The following is a 22,016-nucleotide window of genomic DNA, read 5'->3' on the forward strand; positions in this document are numbered from 1 at the left end:
GAAAGTAGAGGAGGGAACCCATTCCCTTTTCCACTATTTTGGTTCTCTACTTACAAATTTTATTTTAAATCCATGAAGGAAAGACACCCAACACGAGTCACAAAGAAAGCAGAAGCAGAAGCAGATCATCATGGCATCAGAAGTGGGAGACGTGTTGAGGTAAATCTATCACTTCCCTTGAACAATTCCTATTTGTCACAAGTGTGTGTGAGGAAAAGTTTCCGTATATCCGTTCCCTTCTTCTATACTGTTCACCCCTAACTAGATTATGTGATGAAAGAAGGAAAAATAATGAAGAAAACTGGGGAACCTGATAGGTAGAAATTCTTGAATAATACTTCTCAAAAGTCTTTTCTCACAATATGACAATAAAGGACTCTTTCCTATAAGCTAAGTTCTAACTCTGTTTTATCTGTTTTCATAGCGGTCAGCAAGTGGATCCAGTGAACAGGTAAATTGCTTCTTTGCTATAATTTCCCATCTGCTAATGTATTAGTGTTAGAAGAACATGCACACTGTAATGACTCCTCAGGTAGGGCTATGAGATAGGGCCACACGAATCGGGTAGTCACTAGATGGCAGCAAAGCGAAAACTCTGAACACCATCTAGTGGCCATCTAATTTGCAGGCAAGATCCATTTTTATCCTGTTAGAACAACCAAACTAGTACAGGGCTTATACATTTTTCTCTTTCAGATGGAGAATTTTTTTTAAAGGTACCAACAGAACAATTAAATTATCTCAGGGACCATTCCCAGGTTTCAGGGGAGGAGATTGCAGAGATGTAGGGCCAGCACTGAAAGTCCACTCTCTCCCACTCATTAATCTGATAGCTTTTACAGCAAGCAAAAAACAGATCTTCAGAGATGATGACAGGACCGAGACAGATCCATAGACATGAGGTGACCATTCAGGTAAATAGAACAGGACTTTACAGGTCAAAACTAGTTTAGACTGAGCCTAGAAATGAAAAGACAACCAAAGTAACTGATATGGAATTCTTTAGAATCCTGTAGAATCCTAATTCATTGAGAAGAATCAGAATGGTGCTCTGTTATATTTCCACAGCGCATTCCTCGCTTCCTAATTCCTCTACCCCCTCCTCCTCCTCCTCTTCTTCCACCACCACCACTACCTCTGCTACCACCACAACCAATCTTACCTCCGTTACCACCACCAGAGGCACCTGCACAGCCGAACCTACCTCCTTTACCAATACCGGTAAGGCCATCTCAATTTTAACTGAAGTGACTATCTGTAAGGACCATATTGATGACACCTATCCATTCCAGTGACATGAGCTGTACTTAACAAAACAGAAGGCTATACTTCCATGTTCAAAGGTGCTTCACCCATTAGAGATGACAAAGGCTACTAATTACAGCAGGAGGTTTTGTGGTGATGTTGGCAGGTCAAGGATGTTGGCAGGTCAAGGACGTTCCCCAATGTGTCAGAAGTACAATACTGCAGTCCCAACAGCTCAAGAGGATACCAAATTGGGAAAGCAGTAGTCACAAAGTCTTCCACATTGTACAATGGAAGTTCCCAGGGCTCCTTGAATATAACTGGGGAGAAAATAACTCCCCAAAACTAGGATGAACATGGGCAGAAAATAGTTAACCTTTCCCTCTTCAGAATTAGTTTTTTATTGGAGTAATTTTCATATAATTCATGACCAGGGAGGGAAAGATTCTCCAGATCATGATGCAAATGCAAGCCTGCCATACTTTCCTATTTCAGCCTTCTGCATCTCATTTGAGGCCCTGCCTCTTTTGTAGACCTAGTTAAAACCTTTTCAGCTAAGAGCTGCCACTCCAGATGCTTTGACAACATTCATGGTAAGAAAAGGTTTCTGTCTGGTGACAGATCATTCAGAAGGTCCTATTATGGAATTCACAGAAATGCAGGTGGCCACTAAGTGCTGGCTCACTCAGGATCTGAGGACCACTCACTCCATAGATGTGCTAAGATTTGTACAGCATTGCTATCACCAGATGGCACTGTAGCATCAAGTAACTCATGCTGATCAAGTTCATGATAACTTTTCCAACACAGACTCAATCTGTACTGCGAAGGGGGATGGAGGGGAGAGACAGAGAAAGAGAGAATGTGGCTGAACATTTTATTGAGGAATGTTTCAGCAATTTGTAAGCCTCTTATTTGACAATGTGTATTCAATTGCCATTGCTCTTGTGGGCAGAGACAGTACTGATTGCCAAGAAAATAGAAAAGCAGGCCAATGAACATTGTTGGGTATGAAGGCAAATAAATATACCCTGTTGTGTGTTCTTGCATCTTACACAACTGATTTATATACTCATTTCATTTTACAGCTGATACCTATTCCAATACCCATTGATCCAGCTCAGGTATGAGAGAATTCAGTCATGGGGTGCGGGGAGATAAAGATTCAAATGAGAATCTTTCACCAGCTTCAAAACTGTGCCACCCAAATCCCATGTATTTCAACATGTGTCTGATTAAGCATACAAAGTTATTAACTTTGGGGGATTGTTCCTTGGAGGATCTAGAAAGACAATACAGTTTCCTGTCTCTTCACCCTCACTATATGGCACAATTCTTGTTTGTTAAAAAGTAGCATTTAAAACAAAATTGCAGCATGACTTAAATCAGAGGGGCATAGCAGTAGGAGGCATACTGAATTGACTGAGATGTATCCGTTTTCTTTAGGCAAATGGGATGCTGATACCTCCATTCCTAGTAAGACAATTTATCAATATTAGTTTTCCATTGTTTCTATCTAGGTTGGCATGTAAAAAGGATAAGCATTTCTGCATTGCAAACTTAGGACAGTTTGCTACAAAAACCTGAATAAATTTGCAGTATAGTCAAGTCTTCTCTTAAAGAAGCTTGAATATTCTGTGGAAGTTCCACAATTCATCTTAATCAGCCTTCCCCATCTTAGGTCTTCCCCAGTGTGTCAGAAGTACAATACTGCAATCCCAATAGCTCAAGAGGCTACCAAGCTGGGAAAGCAGTAGTTACAAAGTCTTCCACATTGTACAGTGGAAGTTCCCAGGGCTCCTTGAATAGAGAAAATAACTCCCCAAGACTAGGATGAACATAGGCAGAAAATAGTTAACCTTTCCCTCTTCAGATTTAATTTTTTACTGGAGTAATTTTCATATAATTCATGACCAGGTAGGGAAGGATTTAATCCTTCTAATTAAGCATTCAGTACTGCATACAGAATGTAAACTCATAAGGAGCCTTCTGTATCTCTACAGCAATTGTGATTATCTGGTTTCAAAAGCTGATTATCTACAGCCCATATATGTCAATTCACAAGCTAGACCTTCCAAAAAAGGGGCACAGAGCAGAGGATGAGATGCAGCTTAGCTAAAGGCAAATTACCAGGGATAAGTGAAGTACAAAGATGGTGAGGTGTATCTCTGGCCATGCTCATTATAAGGGAATCAATTGTATATATGCATAAATTAAGAGGTAGTCTCCTTCTTACTTACATGTTCCCAAGCTGAAACTTGGCACTGAGAACAGATACTAAGTTTTAGCTTTGACTCAACTAACAACACCTATTGATTTTAATAAGCTCAACAACATAGTAAGAATTTAAATCTTACTATGGAGTCTTAGAATAAATCTAATAGATTAGGTTACATGCCAACTTTCCACAAAGATAATTGAGCACCACAAAATTCATGTGGCAGCTCAGCAACATGAGCTGCTTCTACATGTGGGAGGTAAATGTGAATGTTTGTGCATCATCCTACTTCATGTGATATGGAAGATTTTCCCCCCTTTTTCTGCCTTTTCTCTAGGTTCCAGGACCTGCTCCGGTAAGACCAACGTTCTTCACTCAGTCATATTTCAGTCGATAAGTTCTGAGGGTCATTTCATTGGAGCCCCAGAATACTCTTGGTTTGAACCTTGGAGGCTGATTGTCTTTTTAAGAACAGTGTGACATCTAATTTCCAAAACACTATATAAAAAACTATGTGGCTCAGGAAGCTGAGGACCAGCAGTTGGGGGAAGGAGAAGCAGTATGGCATTTCCTGGCCCATATTCCAAAGTGTCCTCAGCCATTCCTGTGCTAGAGATACAGTTGTCAGGTACTTGTCCTGTATCAGTTAAGCTTGTGTGAAACTCTCTCATGTATTAGAGGGCTCTTGCATTGCCATTCAAAGTTGTGGCTAGTTTGTACTGTTGTTATTGTTATATTACATTTATATCTTGACTTCCCTGGCAACTCCAAGCAGCTTTCATGAGGGTGGGGGTCTCTCTTTTACAACCTAGTGAGGTAGGCTGGGCTCTGTCAGGTTCCCCAGCTTGGACTTTGCTGAAGCTTCTCAACCATGCTGTTTTGTGTGTGCCAGGCAGCTTATGCTGAGTGTGAGCAAGGGAACCCAACAGGAGGATAAAGCCACTTTTAAGCTGCTGATTGTCCTTCTGTCTAAACACCCTCTGCATTTTTAATTCAGCACTTATTTTCTCCACCTTTCCCATGACTTAACAGAAACCTTGCCTTGCATTTCTCAGGCTTGATGCTAGGGAACAATTTATTGTTAAGATAACTACCAGCATTCCTATTCTGGAAAATTCTAGTTCTCAATATGATTGCCATACACTGAGACATCAACGGTTGGGTTTCCACCTCACAATTTCATAGGGAGATGGGGCCTTACACATGAACCCTTACACATGAACCCTTACACATTACCCTTAATTAACTTCTATTATGAAAATTCAAAGTACTAGACTGATTTTATGTTTCATACCTCCCTTTGTCCTTCTGTCTCTTTTTAGTTTTTCCCTGGATTTCCCGGAGTACCGGTAAGATCTGCATTGCACCAGACTCATGTTACTAAGGTCCAAGGACCTACTCAGACAGTATCATATTATCCAATTATTTGAGTAGGACTGACTTTTTACATGTTAGGAATGAAAGATATCCAACAAAGCTGTGGAGAAAGGAAGGTGGAAGAAAAAAAGATGAGACAACTTAATTTCTAAAGTGCAAATTCTTGAGCATAGGTTTTAGGGCCAACATCCTCCCAAAGACACATTTGATCCAACACTAGAGAGCAATTAGTGGCAATCCTTTCCAGTCTACAAGGAGCATGGCATTTTCTCACATAGTGGCCTTGACATCATCTCCTCTTCTCAAAAACATACTGAGTTTTGTGAGAGCTGGTGGACTTTTAAAAATTATTTTTGGAGTGCTGGAGACCTCCAAATGGTTCAAAACATAGTCTGGCACCCTCATTCTTTCCATATTTAGGAAAGAATGCTAGGGAACAATTTATTGTTAAGATAACTATTTATTGTTTTTAATCGATTGTTGTAAACCGCCCAGGGTCCCCCGACGGGAGGAAATGGGCGGGGACAAATTAGATAGATAGATAGATAGATAGATAGATAGATAGATAGATAGATAGATAGATAGATAATTACTCTAATCATATGTATAAAGCAGATGGAGGAGGAGTCAGTGATATGATGAGGAAATCATTGAACTACAAGGGAGGGCAGTTTTCATTAGAGAAACAGACATGTGAAATGCAAGGCACATAGTTGCCTAGAACAGATGCTCTGAGCTGAACACATTTCTCAGGCTTTGGTGAGGGAGTGGAATGAAGGGCTCCATAACCACATCTCAGCCATATTAGTTAGTTTACTATTAAATACTTGCTATAATAATCTAACGTCTACTCCATTTCTAGGGCTTTCCACCTATCATAGGGGTAAGTAGTTTATGCTATACTTATATAAAACTCATTCACTTGCCCTTGTCCAACTTGTACAGATTTAGAAAGGCAGATTCCTAGGTGATGACTATGCAGTCAAATTTGAATGTTCAGCACTGGAGTTCCACGTGGCTTGGAATGGGCTGTTCATAGGTTTCTTATTCCATCCCACCTCCTACTGCCTGAAGCAAGTGCTTTCCAGTAATTTCACATGTAACTTTATCTAACAATACTTGGTTTTTGAAGTTGGTTTCACACACCAAGTGTGTGTGTGTGTGTGCGTAAAAAAAACTGCTTGGCTTTATTTCCTGTTACTCTAAGCAGCAACATGCAGAACTCTTGCCTCATGCTGGCCTCCAACATTATTCTGTCATAAACACAACAATGAGAAAATAGTCCTGGCAGCAAAACAGTATCTCGCCAGCATCACCATTTTCAGTGGAAATTTCTATGCAGGAAAAATGATGTCTTGAAGGCCAGCAGTTTTGCCCTTGTACCAACAGCTGAGATTTTTTTCTAGACAATGGCCAGTCACAACTTGTGCTAAAATATAGGATGGGGTTGGAGGCCAGCAATGTATTCCTTGCACACGCACACACCCAAAAGTCTATGTGGAGCAACAGGATTTTAGTACACCGACTGTAGCCAGTCCCGACTTCATGGTGATATTTACACTCTTAACTGGGGAGCAGTGATTGATGCATGGCTTTCCTTCCCAGCATTCTGAGACAAGCAGGAACAATCCCATTGCCTTCAACATTACTTGGGGCAGGGGGAGGACTGAGAAGTGAAAATGGTGGCAGTGCCCTGATTCTGCAAGAATCCTTTTAGATCTTGTTGCACTTACAGAATATTGCAATAACTACAACCACCAACAGCTTAGTTTATAGTCTCAGACAGCAGAGGACTAAAACCTGTAGACCAGTGTTTCTCAACCATGGCAACTTACAGTTATGTGGACTTCATCTCTCAGAATTCCCCAGCTGGCTGCATCTGAGTGTACCTGAAAGTTGCCAAGGTTGAGCAACACTGAATGTAGACTATTAGAGCATGTAACACAAGGGCATGCTTAGTAGCACTTCCATAACATCTTTCCATAAATGCAAAATGCAAACTAGCCTTCTCCAACCAGGTGCCTTCCCAACGGGCTTGGATGACAAATCCTAGGTGTCCCACAGAGCATACCGACTTGGAGAAGGCTAACAGCTTAGAAGATCTTTCCGGACCTCATCAACTATGACCGTAGCATCCAGGTGAAGCTCTCCTAGTCCCCCAACCCCCACCATCTCAGTCAGGGAACTGGGGTTTCAGGTTTCCAAAAAAGGCAGAGATTATAAGTAAGAATTGTTGTACATGAAGATAGGATATTGTTTTACCTAAGACAAAGAGCATTTACTAAAGACAGTGAAAGCTAATGGTTTCTGTATTCTGATCTTTATTATGAGAAATCAAAGCAAAATTACTTTTCTTCAACAGAAATAGCATCCCAACAGATATAGCCTCTCTCGGTATGTACTGAACACTCACTGGTATTTCGTTATATTTATATTCTTTGGTTACTTTATTAAATGTTTATTGTCCACAAGATTTAGCACAGAACTTCTAATTGAGAAGGTGTCATATTTATGACCAAAGGCTGCAACATACTGTATATCTATTGACTATTGATGAATCTTATTTTCAGCAGGAGCATGTTAAGTAGCTGCTTTTCACCTGACACTTAGATTTTCAGAGACTTAGACCCTTGTTCATGTGCAGCCAATTTGTAATACCCATGCCTAAAATGATGTTGCTTGTGAAGGCAATCAAAGCGTATAGCATTAGATCACAAGAACGTACAATACTCCACTGCAGGAAAAAATGAAATATGAAGATGCTTTATGAGTGGCCCCTGGTCCCTGACTCTCCCAGTTTTTCTGGCAGAAATTTTGTCCAACTCTAACTGGAGATGCCAGAAATTGAACCTGGTAACTTGTAGATGCTCCATCATTGAGTAGTACTCCAGCCCCATAATGGCTGAGCATGCAATGCATCCTGCTTCTTCAGCTTTCCACCACTGCCTATCGTTGCCTCATTCAACTGCAGTCAAGGTATTCCTAGATGGCTTTCAATTCTCATAATTCCTCAATCAATTCTGGAATTCTGGAAGTTGAAGTTCAATCCATCTGAAAAGTACCAGGTGAGGGAAGGCTAGATTAAAAGCAAAGTCATACCAGTATTGCCTATTTATTGCAAATATTGTACATATCATGTGCTGTAGGGAAACTATGCCTGTAATATGGAACTGTGTGGCCAAAATCTTCGCTACTTAAATGCAGCATTATATAACTCAACAGTTGTTCAACTATAAAATCTGATTTTATTTCTAAAGGTGACCACAACAATGCGAGAGAGATCGTGCAAGAAGACTTACCTACTTTTAATTTCCTGCTACAGTTGCCAAACCACAGCTTTACTGCATTTTAAATGTCACATTGACTTTAAATGATTTTAAGAAACTGTATTCATTTCCTTGACAACAGTGTACATTTCTCTTCTCTTTTGAAGATATGTTCTGAATGAGATGCAAAAACATCCTAGTAAGGCAATGATAACATTGGTAAAATATTGAACACTGACTTTCATTTTAAACTTCTGGAATTTTTAAAAGAAGCCATAAGCTTTGATTTACCAAGCTACCCGACTTCATTTTACTGAAATGTCTCAGCAGCTTCTAAGCTAAGATATTTTGTTGAGTTTATTGCACAAATGCATTGCCTCTCTAATAATAAATGCCTAAGTAAATAATATAAACCTGTGTAATACATTTCTGTTTTTGGAAATTAGCATCATTTATTCTTTCTGAAACAAAAACAAATTTCCTAGTTTTTAGTTTGCACATTTTCACTGCTCCTGTTCATTACAGCATCAATAGCAGTCCACAAAAGCCTAACCACAACATAATGTTAAGTCAATAACCTAGAGCAGAATTAGAGATATGGCTTTATTCTCAAAAGACATACAGTACACTTAAGCTAGCCAATGGACTCTTGCACCATCTTGAGCTGACTTTTTACAATATGAATAATTTTTAAAATGAGAAACTGGAATGCTTTGGTCTCCATATCATCTTTATTTCTAAAAATGCCTCTGGATCTCACATCCTTAAATCTTAGGGGGAAAAAATCACAGGTAGCTATGGCCTAGCACTTTCCTTAAGAATGAAAGAAAAAGAGGAAAGATAAACAGGGGTAGTAGGGAGCATCCTGTAGGAGGAATGTTAGAGAAGGTAGCAAGAAAAGAATTGGTAAATTGAGGCTTTACAATGCACTGTCTAGTGACAACCATTTTGTAAACAGGCTAGCCCTTTGCCTATTCTGCAAGAATGCCCAGATGTTCTCAGAATGTCAAATGTTCCCTGTCAGTGTGAACCTCTGAAATATCAATTCCCAGAATATAAACGGTATTCTCCTTCTAACTGAAGAATTGACCAAATTGTATTGTGCTTCCTATTTCTCCAGTATATTGGAGATCAGGGATCGGACCGTGCAATCTGAGTTCTGTAGCTGTGCTTCAAAGGTTCCCTCTGTCCACTGCAGCACACCAAAGGAAGGTTCAATACACAGAAGGAAATGAGTCATGCAGGGCAATGCACTAAGCAATATTTCATGTTACAGAAAACTTCACAGGAGTGAAAACCACCGTCTCCATAAGGAATGGCAACAGCAACTCTAAACACAAACTCATTAAGAAAAGCTAAGTTCTGCTTTATACTGACAATGCTTATTGGCACTTTGGGTTTCTGCATCAGTGATTTGCTGCTGACTCTTCCATTTAGTGACATTTCTGGGATGTTTCCAAGGCACAAAAGCCTTTCATTCACAGCACCAAAAAAACCCCCTTAAGCTTCAGAAGTATAATGTTTCAGGTTTTAGACTCCTTGGAGCTTAGAAACAGGGTGTTGAACTGCTGGAGATTTCCAACCAACAAGTTCCATGACTGCAGTTCAAAGGAGAGAATTCCCATTAGGACTCCCAAGCCCAATTTCACTCACTAAACCATTAATACCTCGAATATCAGGGATCTTTTCATAGCAATTATCACACAAAAGCGATTCTATCAAAGGAAGAAAAATGCACTGTGGGTGTGCAAAAGTAAAAGACTAATTTTTAAATTAAGGAAAATTCTAAGCAAACCACAGGAGTATTTCATGTTAGAATTTTATGTGCCCTTGTGCTGAAACTTAAATCAGAATGTTTCCTTCAATTATATTTAATCTTCCCCACTCATCTTTTTTTTTAATTTGCAGTAGGAAAATGAAAGTAATATAATTACACAACCGCCCAGCAAGACAGTAATGAATATTAAATCAGTTCAGATTCTAACTCAGAAGTAAAACATTCAGTTGGGCTTATTCTCTGATACGTATGCACAGCACTGCAGCTTTATTTGCCTTGTTATCCTAGAATTATATATATAAAAAATAGTGTTATCATGCAAAGTTTATCACTATCAGTAAGGAAAAAAGAGGTGAAGCCTAAGGAATCAGTTATCATTCAGCTGTTATCTAATCAGCAAAACATTATCAGTGCCTGAGAACTACACAGATTTTTGGCAGCTGCAAATATCTTTCAACAATATTATCGGTGAACCACAAAACCCTCAAATTTACTCATTTATTTTCCATACAGAACAGGTACAGAACAGAGATTCTATAATCTGAAGTAAAACCCTTTAGTACTATTATTTGATTAAAAAGAAAAGGTATGATGTAGCTAATGCTAAGCATTTTTAAACTGCAATCATTTCAACACAAGTGTTAGGAATAGGTTTAAAATCTTGCAGCTTTAAATCATGTACCACCAATGTCCTAAAGCAGCATTTACTTCCTATCCTACCAGTAAATTACCATCTGAAATGATAGGATGTAATTTATGGTTTGATGCCTGTTCCATCATGGCAACAAAAGTTAGGGTCTTCCTTCCAGTGAGCTCCTCTTTTCTCTGTTACAAGTCTGACAAAGTCAGAGTGGCTGGCATACAGTGTAAGTTTTTCACTAACATCCACCCATTTCACTTTCCCAGCATCATCTCCTGCTTCCAGATGCAAATTATCCATGGCTTCACCTGTTAATACAAAGAGAGAGATTATGGCATTCATCTGATTCCTTGCCTCTCTTTATTGTACAAAATGGGCTGGCCCTTCATTTGCTTCTACTTCCAATCTGTATCAGCTGCTACCCAAAAGCATAGAACCAAAGCATTATAGTTGCTGAATCTTCTGTTATGACTAAAATCTTAGAGCTGGTAGGATTTGTTTGATGATGGATTGCCTGCCTTACGCCCAGAAATCAGACTTAATGGGAAGAGCTATAGCTCTGCGGCAGAGCATATGCTTTGCAACAAGAGATTCTGAATTCAATCTCTGACATCCAAAATACAGGAGAGTCACTATCAATGTGGCCAATACAGATCTGGATGGAACAAAGTCTTAACTTGATGCAGAATAATATCTTGTGTCTCTATCTAATATAAAACAGGACAGCATACGGTTGTTTCTTGAACTGACTAAGTACAAAGATATTGTGTGACAGTATATTCAACATTGCCGAATTAGCACCAAAGATGTTAGTATAGTAGGCTTCTCTTCTCACCAGATTCATCATGATAGTTTACTGCTTCTGTTTCCATCCAAGCATTGTCAGTATTGCGAGGATCATCCACATATCCCTTATAAGCCTAGAAAAGTAAAGTACAGGGCATTCAGTTACAATTATTATTCAGTTACAACAAATGTGTTACAATTTATTTACTGTTGTATTTATTCATTAATCAGATTTACATCCCACCGCCATCATACGTAGGCTCTCGGCAGCTCACAAATAAGAAAAATAACATCTATAATCATCTATAATAACAACAACAACACAATATAGACAGCATCTGGTATCAACCCCCATATGCCTTCTGGGAAAGCTCAGTTTTCAGCTGTTTCCAGAAGGTGGAAAATGTTGGAGCCAAATGAATTCCCCGTGGGAGACTATTCCAGAGGGCCAGCCCCATTCAAGCAAGATGTGGCCTCCAAGATTTGGTAATCTGATCTCCTGGAAATGGGCAACAGCCAGCTGCTTCTTCTGGCAACATCAAAGTGGTTGGACTGACTCCAATGAAGAGATGTACTCCTGCAGGTAACCTGGCGCCAAGCCATTAATGGCTTTATAGATTAAATCACCAAATGACTCCCTGCCCAAAACTTCATGTAGATGTTAAATAATTGGGGGGAGGGGGGAACTGCACCATGCTAGTCTCTCCTCCCGAACACCACTGACTGGAATTGAAATGAGCAGAACCACTGTAAAATTTCCAACTGATTTAACTATCTAAATCTGCTGTGATCAGTGAGCTAAATGTTGCATCTTACCTACTATTCAGTGCTTATAAATGGAGAAGGTAATATTGTCCCTTATTAACTTGAAGAGTCTCATCAATCTTTTCATATAATATTTAAAGAGCCTTAAAAGAATTATAGGAAATATCACTTACCACAAAGTGATCCTGACTGAACAATCTATTCAGGTGTTTCTCCATCTCTTCTTTCTCAGCCTTAGTTTTCTGTAAGGAGTTCAAGGCCTCTTCACTAAATTCTCGCTTTAGAGCAGCAGATAATTTCTCCCCTGGATCTACCATTCCCTAAAGGAAGATTATATAATCTTTTAAATAGCGTTCAGCACATAAGAAAGAATAGCAATTGCAGGTGGCAGGGAGGATGATGTTGTACGTATTGTAAGATCAACACACAAATAAGACCAATCACGTCCTGAACACTGAATGCCATAATAATATGGAATTAGCATCACTTGCACATCATGCCATACAGGATGTCATTTCAAAGTCATTGTGGCTCCTCTTGGATGTCTAAGTTCAGGAAATATTTTGATTAGTTATATGCTTCCCCTTGCAGGACCAATAGTGGCTTTGTAGAAGGGGGTGATTATCATTCTATGAACAGTATGAAAGAGAACGTTGCTTATTTATTTTAAGAAACTGTACACCTCTCTTCCAAATTGAGATTTCCCAGGGCAGCTTGTAAGTTTTTCTGACAAATATCATTAAAACCATTAAAACAGTGGGAGATACAATGTAGCTTTAGAGCAACCTTCTTCACAAATTATTATGCAGAAAGGGTAGTCTTTTTGCAAACAGATCTTAATTGTCTTTCATATGCTTAGCTAAGAAATCAACTGGGACACACACAAACATATACACACACATTTCAGAAGTGCAGGGTTTTTTTTCTTAAATCAATTATTTCATCATTTTTCTTCTCACCCCAGGAATGGCCCATTCTCCACAGTCCTTCCTTTTGATTGCAATAAGCTGTAAGATGTTTTTACCAGATACTGGATGAGCTGTTTTATTGCCACTGCCATCTCTCTTCCATCTGCAAATGGCACCAAGAAGATAGTTAAACCCTCAAAATTTGAGAAGAAATGCAGCATGTTACGGTTGACAGAGAGCAAGTAGGTCCAGATGTAACTCAAAACATGGCTATAAGAGCTGTATGTTCACATATTCCTCCACCCACCACAAGGTCAAATTCATTGCATGAAGTTGCAACTGGAGCATGTGAATAAAAAAAGAGTTGTGGCGGGGGGGGCAGGCAGGAGAGTGAATACATAGTTCACCGTTCATTCACTTAATGTCAAATCATGACTGGGCATTCACATTAGAACAAATCCAGAGTCCTGGATTTGAAATGGCAGAAAACCCAAACCAGCAATGGATTACTATTAATGTTTTCATGATATAGCAAGTTACAGTTTCCTGGTTTTTTAAAAAGATTTTAAAGTAGAAGGAAAAGCACATGTTGGCAAGGGAATCAGGATTTTTCTCTATTATATAGAAACATTAACCATTCTCACTTGAATATACATTTCTGTTTTCTTTCCGTGCTAACTACGTTGTCTGTATCATGTTACCTTGTTACTAGAGGATCGGCAGCATGGTTGGGTCCCCAACGCCCCAGCAGACCTCGTCCCACCAGTCCTGTCCTGCCAACAGGATTCCTGAAAATAACAGATGTCTGGCTGTAATCCAGTGTTTTTCAAACTTGGCAATTTTAAGATGTGTGGACTTCAATTCTCAGAATTCTCCAGCCAGCATGAAGAAAGTAGTACAAGTACAAATTAACAATGCAGACATGCCATGATGCCCCAATTGCTCTAGGCTGCAGAAAAAGAAACTAATTACATGCCAAGATACAGAACTTCATACATAAACATATCTAAGGACCACATTCATATATCACACTAAACTAAAATGTGGATTTACTGATTTTTAGCTTCACATGATTTTGATTTAAATATGTAGTTTATGATGTTATGTGCACCCAGTGAACTGTAGTTTATTCAACAAACCATAGTTATCAAGCCATTGCTTAGTTTGAAGTGTCCACTTAGCCAAAGACTGCCACGTACCTGGGCCTCCCGTTTTCCACTTTATATAAGCCATTATGGCTCCTTCTTTCCACTTGCCCATCCTTCTCATTGAACTTTGGAAAAAAGTTTTTGGCTCTTTTCAAAAAAGAAAGAAAAACATATTATAAGACTAAATAAAACATTTCATGAAAGTTATGAACATTGTAATTCAAAACCAAGTTTTGTTTAAAAACATCTAATCCCAAATAAGCTTTTTGTCAGCTAAGTTTTTCATTCCACTTTGAATATTTATGCTCACATTGTATCCTATCCTTAAAACCCCCTCCCAGTTCTTCATTCCATACATACACTTCAGGCACTGATACTTGAGGTAATGATTTGCCTACGCAGTTCCTCAATGACACCTATTTACTGCCATATATTTGTGGGACCTATAACCATAATTTGATAACTATCTGCTGCCTCTTTGGGAATATTTCCCTGGTGTGAATGTATGTGGGGTGATGAACTGTATGTCAGAGATGCTTTAGAAATTTATCTGCAAGGAAAGCAGAAACATTTGCCTTGGATTAGAGCAATATGTATTGGCATGTTCTGTATTTGCATGCAAATAATCTTTTCCCTATAAAAATTCAGTTTTATTTTGTGTTTTCATTTAAGGCTTTTCTGCCTTTCTAATAAACTGATATTTTCTGTCACAAAAGATGCAACTTATGTTTTATATGTTAAAGGGTATTCATCTGAGACACTAAGGAGTGGATGGATTTCAAAACTGGTTTGTGTGCATTTTTACTTTTGGAGTTTTATGTGGAACTGGAAGCAGGATCATGTTTGCTCTTACAAAGACAATCTTACACCCCAGGTGGCTTGATTTACATTGTTTGTAAAGCATTTGGCAGCCAGAATGTGATAACGAAACACTTAGACAAAACTGGTATAAATGTTTTACAATAGGTATATAACTCCAGCATTGATTACTAAAACAGACAGTTCATTTTCTAAAAATTGTTGGAAATGTAACAATTTGACTAGATCATTTTTCCATATTTGGTAGCAATGTTGCAAATGGTGACAATTTTGGAAAATGATTTATAATAGAATGAAAAAAATTCTACAACCTGAATTTCCTTTCCAACCTGCTATTTTTAAACTAAATGCTTTGTTGTCTATTCGTTCAGTCGCTTCTGACTCTTCCTGACTTCATGGACCAGCCCACGCCAGAGCTTCCTGCTGGTCGTCACCACCCCCAGCTCCCCCAGGGATGAGTCCATCACCTCTAGAATCAACTAAATGTTACTAAACCTTATATCCCCATAAGGTAGGCTGTGTCCTTTGATATATGTTGTTTCCTTTTTATAATTGTAATGCCCAGAGTTGTTAAGGAGTCAGGTGACCTCGAAATTGAATTAATTAAATAAGTAAATATACCAAATTAGCTTTGCAAAGATACTTTATTATTCTTACTGAAAAGTATGTTCAATTCCTTCTGCAGAAGAATGGCTAATTAACTTGTAGAAGCATGTCTTAATGTCCAAAATAACTCTGTACAGTATTTCAAAACAAATGTGACACAGAATTTTAATTCAAGTTGGAAACCATTTTGGGATTATACTTCCATACATGGGCTTGTACTACATTCGAAATTTACGTTTCTCTTAACATAAATTCTTCAGGTACTGACTTTCAACAGTCTATAAGGATAGAGCTTTCAATGTTCAGACAGAAAGTACTGTAATTATTTTACTTTGTATTATATACTGTGCTGATTATTGCTGTTAATATTTGTATATTACTTGGATTTTTAATTAATTTATTAAAGCATTTACAGTTGTAATTGAAATTATTCAACCCCCATTGCAAACCAGGTTGATTGTCAAAATGTACAGACTTTCAGCTGTTTGCAATGAACAAATCAAACAAAAGCAATTGAAATAGGTCAACACAACAAACGCTTCAAGTGGTGTCCCCAGATTCAACTGGAAATGCAACTTATAATGACTTCTCCAGTCTCAAAATTATTCAACCCCCTGAATAGAATCTGTCACAACAGCACACATACAGTATGCAAAACAGGTGTTGTCTCAAGCACACCTGATGCAACTAATGAAGGGCTTCATTAGTTGCACCAGGTGTGCTTGAGCTGGAACACATGAAATACCTGAGCTGGCTAGGGGTTTGTTGAGTGTCATGTTTGACTGCATGCCAGAAATACAGTATGGCTAAGTCAAAAGAATGGTCCAAAAAGGTAAGAGAAGAGATCATTGCCTTTCACAAACAAGGAACAGGATACAAAAAGATAGCGAAGGCACTGAATGTTCCTAGAGACACTGTTGGAAGCATAGTTCACAAGTTCAAAGTTCAAGGAACAGTGGTTACACTACCTGGACAGGGCAGAAACAGGAAGCTGTCAGTGGCCGCAACCAGATTTCTGAGAAGGCAGGCAGAGGGAAACCCTCGAGTGACTGCAAAAGACCTGCAGCGAGACTTGGTGGCAACAGGCACTGAGGTTTCAGTGAGCACAGTACGGCGCGTACTAAACACAGAAGGTTTCCATGCCAGAACTCCAAGACATGCACCATTACTGACCCAAAAGCACAAGAAAAGTCAGCTCCAATATGCTCAAAATCATATAAATAAGCCACAGAAGTTTTGGGATTCTGTTCTGTGGAACGATGAAACAAAACTGGAACTTTTCGGCCTGATGGATCAGCAGTATGTCTGGAGGAAGAAGAATGAAGCATATGCTGAAAAGAACACTCTGCCTACGGTTAAGCATGGTGGTGGCTCGGTGATGCTCTGGTGCTGCTTTGCATCCTCTGGCACTGGAAACCTGCAGCGTGTGGATGGCAACATGGATTCATTGAAGTATCAGGAAATCCTAGGAGAAAATGTCATGCCGTCTGTAAGGAAGCTGAAGCTTGGGCGTCATTGGACCTTCCAACAGGACAATGGTCCCAAGCATACCTCAAATTCCTCTAAGGCTTGGATGCAGAAGAAGTCCTGGAAGATTCTACAGTGGCCATCACAGTCACCTGACTTGAACCCCATAGAAAATCTCTGATGGGATTTGAAGAAGGCAGTTGCAGCACACAAACCCAAGAATATTACTGAACTGGAGGCCATTGCTCATGAGGAATGGGCTAAGATTCCTCAGGAATGCTGCCAGAAGCTGGTGTCTGGCTATGCATCTCGTTTGCCGCAAGTCATAACAGCAAAAGGGTGCTCTACTAAGTACTGAATATGCTTGCCATGAAGGGGTTGAATAATTTTGAGACTGGAGAAGTCATTATAAGTTTGTTTATTTATTTATTTATTTATTTATTTATTTATTTATTTATTTTTCGAATTTCTATTACCGCTCATCTCTCCCAGAAGGGGGACTCTGGGCGGTTTACAACAAAATCAAAAATTAAAAGCATGTAAATTACAATATACCAACCAATAAATAAAGATAAAATAGATATAAAATCCAAGAGGCGAAGATCTTAATCGTTGGGGAGAGATCTATGATACTAGCCACCCCCAAGAAGAACTGGTGCCCCACCCACCCCAGGAGAGGCGGCAGAACCAGGTTTTTAAGTTCTTCCGGAAGACCGGGAGCGAATTTGCATTTTCAGTTGAATTTGGGGACACCACTTGAAGCATTCGTTGTGTTGAGCTATTTCAATTGCTTTTGTTTGATTTGTTCATTGCAAACAGCTGAAAGTCTGTACATTTTGACAATCAACCTGATTTGCAATGGGGGTTGAATAATTTCGATTACAACTATATATGGCCAACCATGTGACTCTGGGCAGCGTGCAAAAGAAAAAAGAAAACCATAATCAACCAATGCAAAATAAATCTCATATTTTACAATGCTTTGCAGTTTTTTAAAAAGATACTATTATGTAAAATTAACATAAATAAAACAGTGGAAATTCTTTTAGTCCTATCTTTTCTATGATGCTTGTAAATTCTCTGTTTATTCACTTGGTGTTTTCTTTTTCTTTTGCCTTTTTTCTTATATGTCTTTTTTTTCTTTTTCCCTTTCACAAAATTGTTTAATAAAAATATAATAATAAAGTAAACCAACTTTACTAAATAAAGTTTCTTTTATTTTACTGAATAAAAGCTCATCAAGCAACCACTACAACATTAACATGGCAATCTAGCTATAGAATTTTGGGAGTGGACTTAGCTTCTACCTTTAATGCTTCTTCTCTTGCAGTGAGAGAACAAGAGTTGTACATAAGTTATTATTCTTAATTAAAGCACAGATCACAGTACTTAGTTCTTCCTAACAAAATACTTACTACCATAGCTGAAAATAAAACCTGTCCTGACGCTGATATTTCTTTTAGCACCACATATATAAATAACTTTCTTTCTGGATCCTATACTGTGCCAACAATACCATAATGGAAGATACATGTGGAAGAAGTTTTAATCTGTCAGAAACCACATTTTCTTTGTACACCAACTGGAAGTAATTTCTAGTCATAAATATGACTCTAGACTCTAAGACATAGAGTCATATGTATTTTATAAATCTATCAGCAGCTTTAAGTATAACAGAGATGGGGCATAAATTACATGGAACAAATTCAGCGGGCTAAAAACAGGAGGGTGTGAGTTCTAGTCCCGCCTTAAGCATGAAAGCCGGCTGGGTGACCTTGAGACACCTTGTTAAAAAAAGTATCCTGCAGTAATTTTCAGCAATCCAGAAATTTCAGAGTTGGGAAGACTATAGATGATACCTTATAATTGGGTGTAAAGATCTGTAGTATGAATAATTTGCCCACTATGTAATTTTCATAAGCACCCTGCCCATTTTCATATAAAGAAACACAATGGGAAGTTATTTTTTAAATTAAGCCATTCTGTCTCTCTTCATCCTATTGAGTGACTATCAACACTCACCCAATCTCTGGATCTGCCCATTTAGGTCCTGCCAAAACACTTGGTGCTGTATATTCCACAGGGCTGTAGTTCTTCCAGTTGATCAACCAGTCCACTTTATCATTAGGTACTTGGCTGCGTTCAACCTTTGATCCTGGATATGGGGATGTCCTGGCTTTCTTATGCAAATTCTCTTTTGGCTCCTTACAATCTGACATTTTAGTTGTATCTCTATGGAGCCAGTGATGTGAAGATGGGCTGTGGAATATAGGTACACTTAGACAGAAACAAAAAAGTAAATATGTGATGCTTTGTTCTTTACAGAATCTGACATGCTATTAGGAAAATGTTGCCTGCTCTCTATTACACTTAGAATTTAATTCTAATTCTAATTCACCAGTATTTAATCAGTACAGAAAAATACATCTCATTTTGTTAGATTTCAATAAGATTCAAATAATGTGACTGATTTGTTTTAATGTAAACAAAAAGAAAAATAGTATTCTGGAAATATAGGAAGTTTCCCCCTATCCAAGATCTTGACTTTCTAGCAAAGCTATAATTTGAACACTGTATAAGTTAATATCACTGCATGTGTATGGTGGTGTGTGGAGATCACAGGAATGGCATGGCAACCTTTCCTAGTATCAGTTTTTCAGAAAGAAGGAAAGGGTAGGTACAATGCTTAACAAATGACAAAATTAATTTACCAACATTGATTATTAGACCATTAAATGATTATTACCTCTAACACTAAACCAACAAGGACACTGAAAAACAAGAACTATACGTATACGTGTACATTTACACCAGTGAGGGAATTTTGAATACCACTTGAGTTAAAAAACAGAAAAAGGGCACTGAAGAGGCACGGGATGACTCATAAAGCACATGGCTGGTTAGAATCCTGACCAGAAGCATTTTTGTTTGATGAGAATATGTACAACAATTTATAAACATTCTAATTTAGTACTTGTTAATACAAACAAATAATTCTAAACACACTAAATGTGTACCTGTATTTATGCTGTTCTGTAAAGATAGCTTAGATATTAATAAACTCTCAGCACAAAATATTGGGTTATGGCAGTTTTCTAGCCTTCAGCGCTGCGTTGGTTTGCCTGTTAGGTTTACATTGCACCTTTTATTTAGAAGCAAAAAGTGGCTCATGTAGGGACTTTTTTCCCATTTCCCCCCACAACATTTCTATGTAATAGTTTGGGTTGAGGGAGTGACTAGCTCAAAGACACTCAGTGAGCCTCTGTGGCTTAGCGTGGAGCCTGGGTGCCCAGTCAAACGCCTGGCTCTCTGCCACCAAGGTAATATAGAAAGTAAATTAGATTGTGCGATAAATACCTGTAAGCAAGATTCCTTGTTGTCTGGAATACTGGAGAGAAATTGTGGCAGGACTTTGCAGTAACAACTGAAAGAGTTACAGAAAGAGAAACTACAGTAATGGTTTGGGCCAGGTAACCTTTTGCCATTCCATGAAATGAGTTCACAAGCAGCTGGCCTCTTCAAAACGAAACACCAAATGCATGTAGAAAAGCATGGACACCAAATAGGAAGAAACTGAGCGTGATATATGCTGTCTTCACTTCTTCATTACCTACAAGATAAAATGATTATCACTTTAACACGTATATATTACAAGTCTGGACGTAAGTTGCATACTGTATTCAGTTGCAGATCCTAATTCAAAGTCTTTTTCCTTACTGACCATGTCTGTCAATTTGCTTCCCTAATTCATACTTTTATGTATTGAAGTTAATATATATGTATCAATGACATCTTTGTGTCTCTTATTTGTAATAACTTTTTATTTTAATATTAAACTGACAGTTGAGTTAGGAAAAGACACAGCTGCTTTTTAACAATACTTATCTCAGCAGATCAACAAAAAAAATTAATTCCTCAATATTTAACATAGCACAATAAAATACACATATTAAGAAAACAGATAACTATAGTGATACTAGGGACTATATGATCTGTTCCTAAACTTCCTAGCAACAATATATTAGGAGTTTTGATCATTTACATCATTAGTTCAATAGGGTATTTCTCTATAGTCCAATATAGTATTTCATTACATTTGACTTCCCCTTTTCCTTGGTAATATTAATCACAGATAAGAAACACTTGTATATTAATGAGAATCTAATTAAAACAACATTGACACAGCATGGTTAAAATGAATGAACAGGATATAATACATGAAATTATGGTCAGTCTTATAGATACCATTCCTATGAAAATCCTGAAAATTAAATGGAAATTACCCCTTCCCCAGTTTAAATCTTTCTTTTCCGGAAATATCTGTTTCATTTACATTTTACTTATATTTGCTTTACTTACATTTCTTACATCCTGCCATCCCTCTATTGAATGTTCTTAAATAAACAAGGCCATAGTTTTATTCAGACTCTACAACCTCACCCGTATGGACAAGCAGAATATTATTTATATTTTACTTATGTGGAGGAAGACTATTCAATTACAGTATGCTGGTTCAAATCTCCCAGCTAGGAAGCATGCTGAATGACCTTAAGGTAGCTGTTACCTTAAGTATAATCTACCTCACAGGGTTGTTGTGAGGTAAAAACTGGAGAAAAAGGAACCAGGCATCCATCACCCTTAAGTGACTTAGAAGGAGGGATATATTGAGGGCTGAGTTCAGGCAACATGCTATGCCATAACGTGGTTTGTTTGGTTTTTTTGGCTGAATGCATTGCGCAAATCCCAACTGTGAGTTATTCGACAAGCAGTGATGCCTTAGCACCACGTATCCAGCCTTATAAATTAATAAATAAGGAATATATAATCTATATGTAATATATAAATGCAAATACCTATCTAAATGTGTAAGATATTACATAATATATAAATATGATATGTTTATCATTCCTTAAATAAGGTAATTATAATCTGGAGAGGGGGAAAACGAATTTATTTTCCAGCCCGCTCCTTCCTTCCTCCAAACTCACCCTGTC

General features: G+C 38.2%; 1 protein-coding gene across 3 annotated transcripts; it reads right to left on the reverse strand.

Annotated features, from left to right (window-relative positions):
* Nucleotides 1-10,345: 10,345 nt before the first annotated feature.
* Nucleotides 10,346-20,626, reverse strand: NUDT9 (nudix hydrolase 9). 3 transcript variants are annotated; one of them, XM_063309849.1, is made up of 8 exons: nucleotides 20,380-20,626; nucleotides 19,045-19,281; nucleotides 14,182-14,277; nucleotides 13,684-13,770; nucleotides 13,034-13,145; nucleotides 12,248-12,394; nucleotides 11,359-11,443; nucleotides 10,346-10,831 (listed from the first exon to the last, which is right to left on the reverse strand). In XM_063309849.1, the coding sequence occupies exons 1-8, from the start codon at nucleotides 20,505-20,507 to the stop codon at nucleotides 10,638-10,640; spliced, it is 1,086 nt and encodes a 361-aa protein (XP_063165919.1). In that variant the 5' UTR covers nucleotides 20,508-20,626; the 3' UTR covers nucleotides 10,346-10,637. The 3 variants fall into 3 exon arrangements, with proteins under 3 accessions (XP_063165919.1, XP_063165920.1, XP_063165921.1); XM_063309850.1 differs by lacking the exon at nucleotides 14,182-14,277; XM_063309851.1 differs by lacking the exons at nucleotides 10,346-10,831; nucleotides 11,359-11,443 and adding an exon at nucleotides 11,649-11,897.
* Between the last annotated feature and the right edge of the window lie 1,390 nt (nucleotides 20,627-22,016).

The sequence above is a fragment of the Candoia aspera genome, chromosome 8 (assembly GCF_035149785.1).
Source record: "Candoia aspera isolate rCanAsp1 chromosome 8, rCanAsp1.hap2, whole genome shotgun sequence".
NCBI classification, from domain to species: Eukaryota; Metazoa; Chordata; class Lepidosauria; order Squamata; family Boidae; genus Candoia; species Candoia aspera.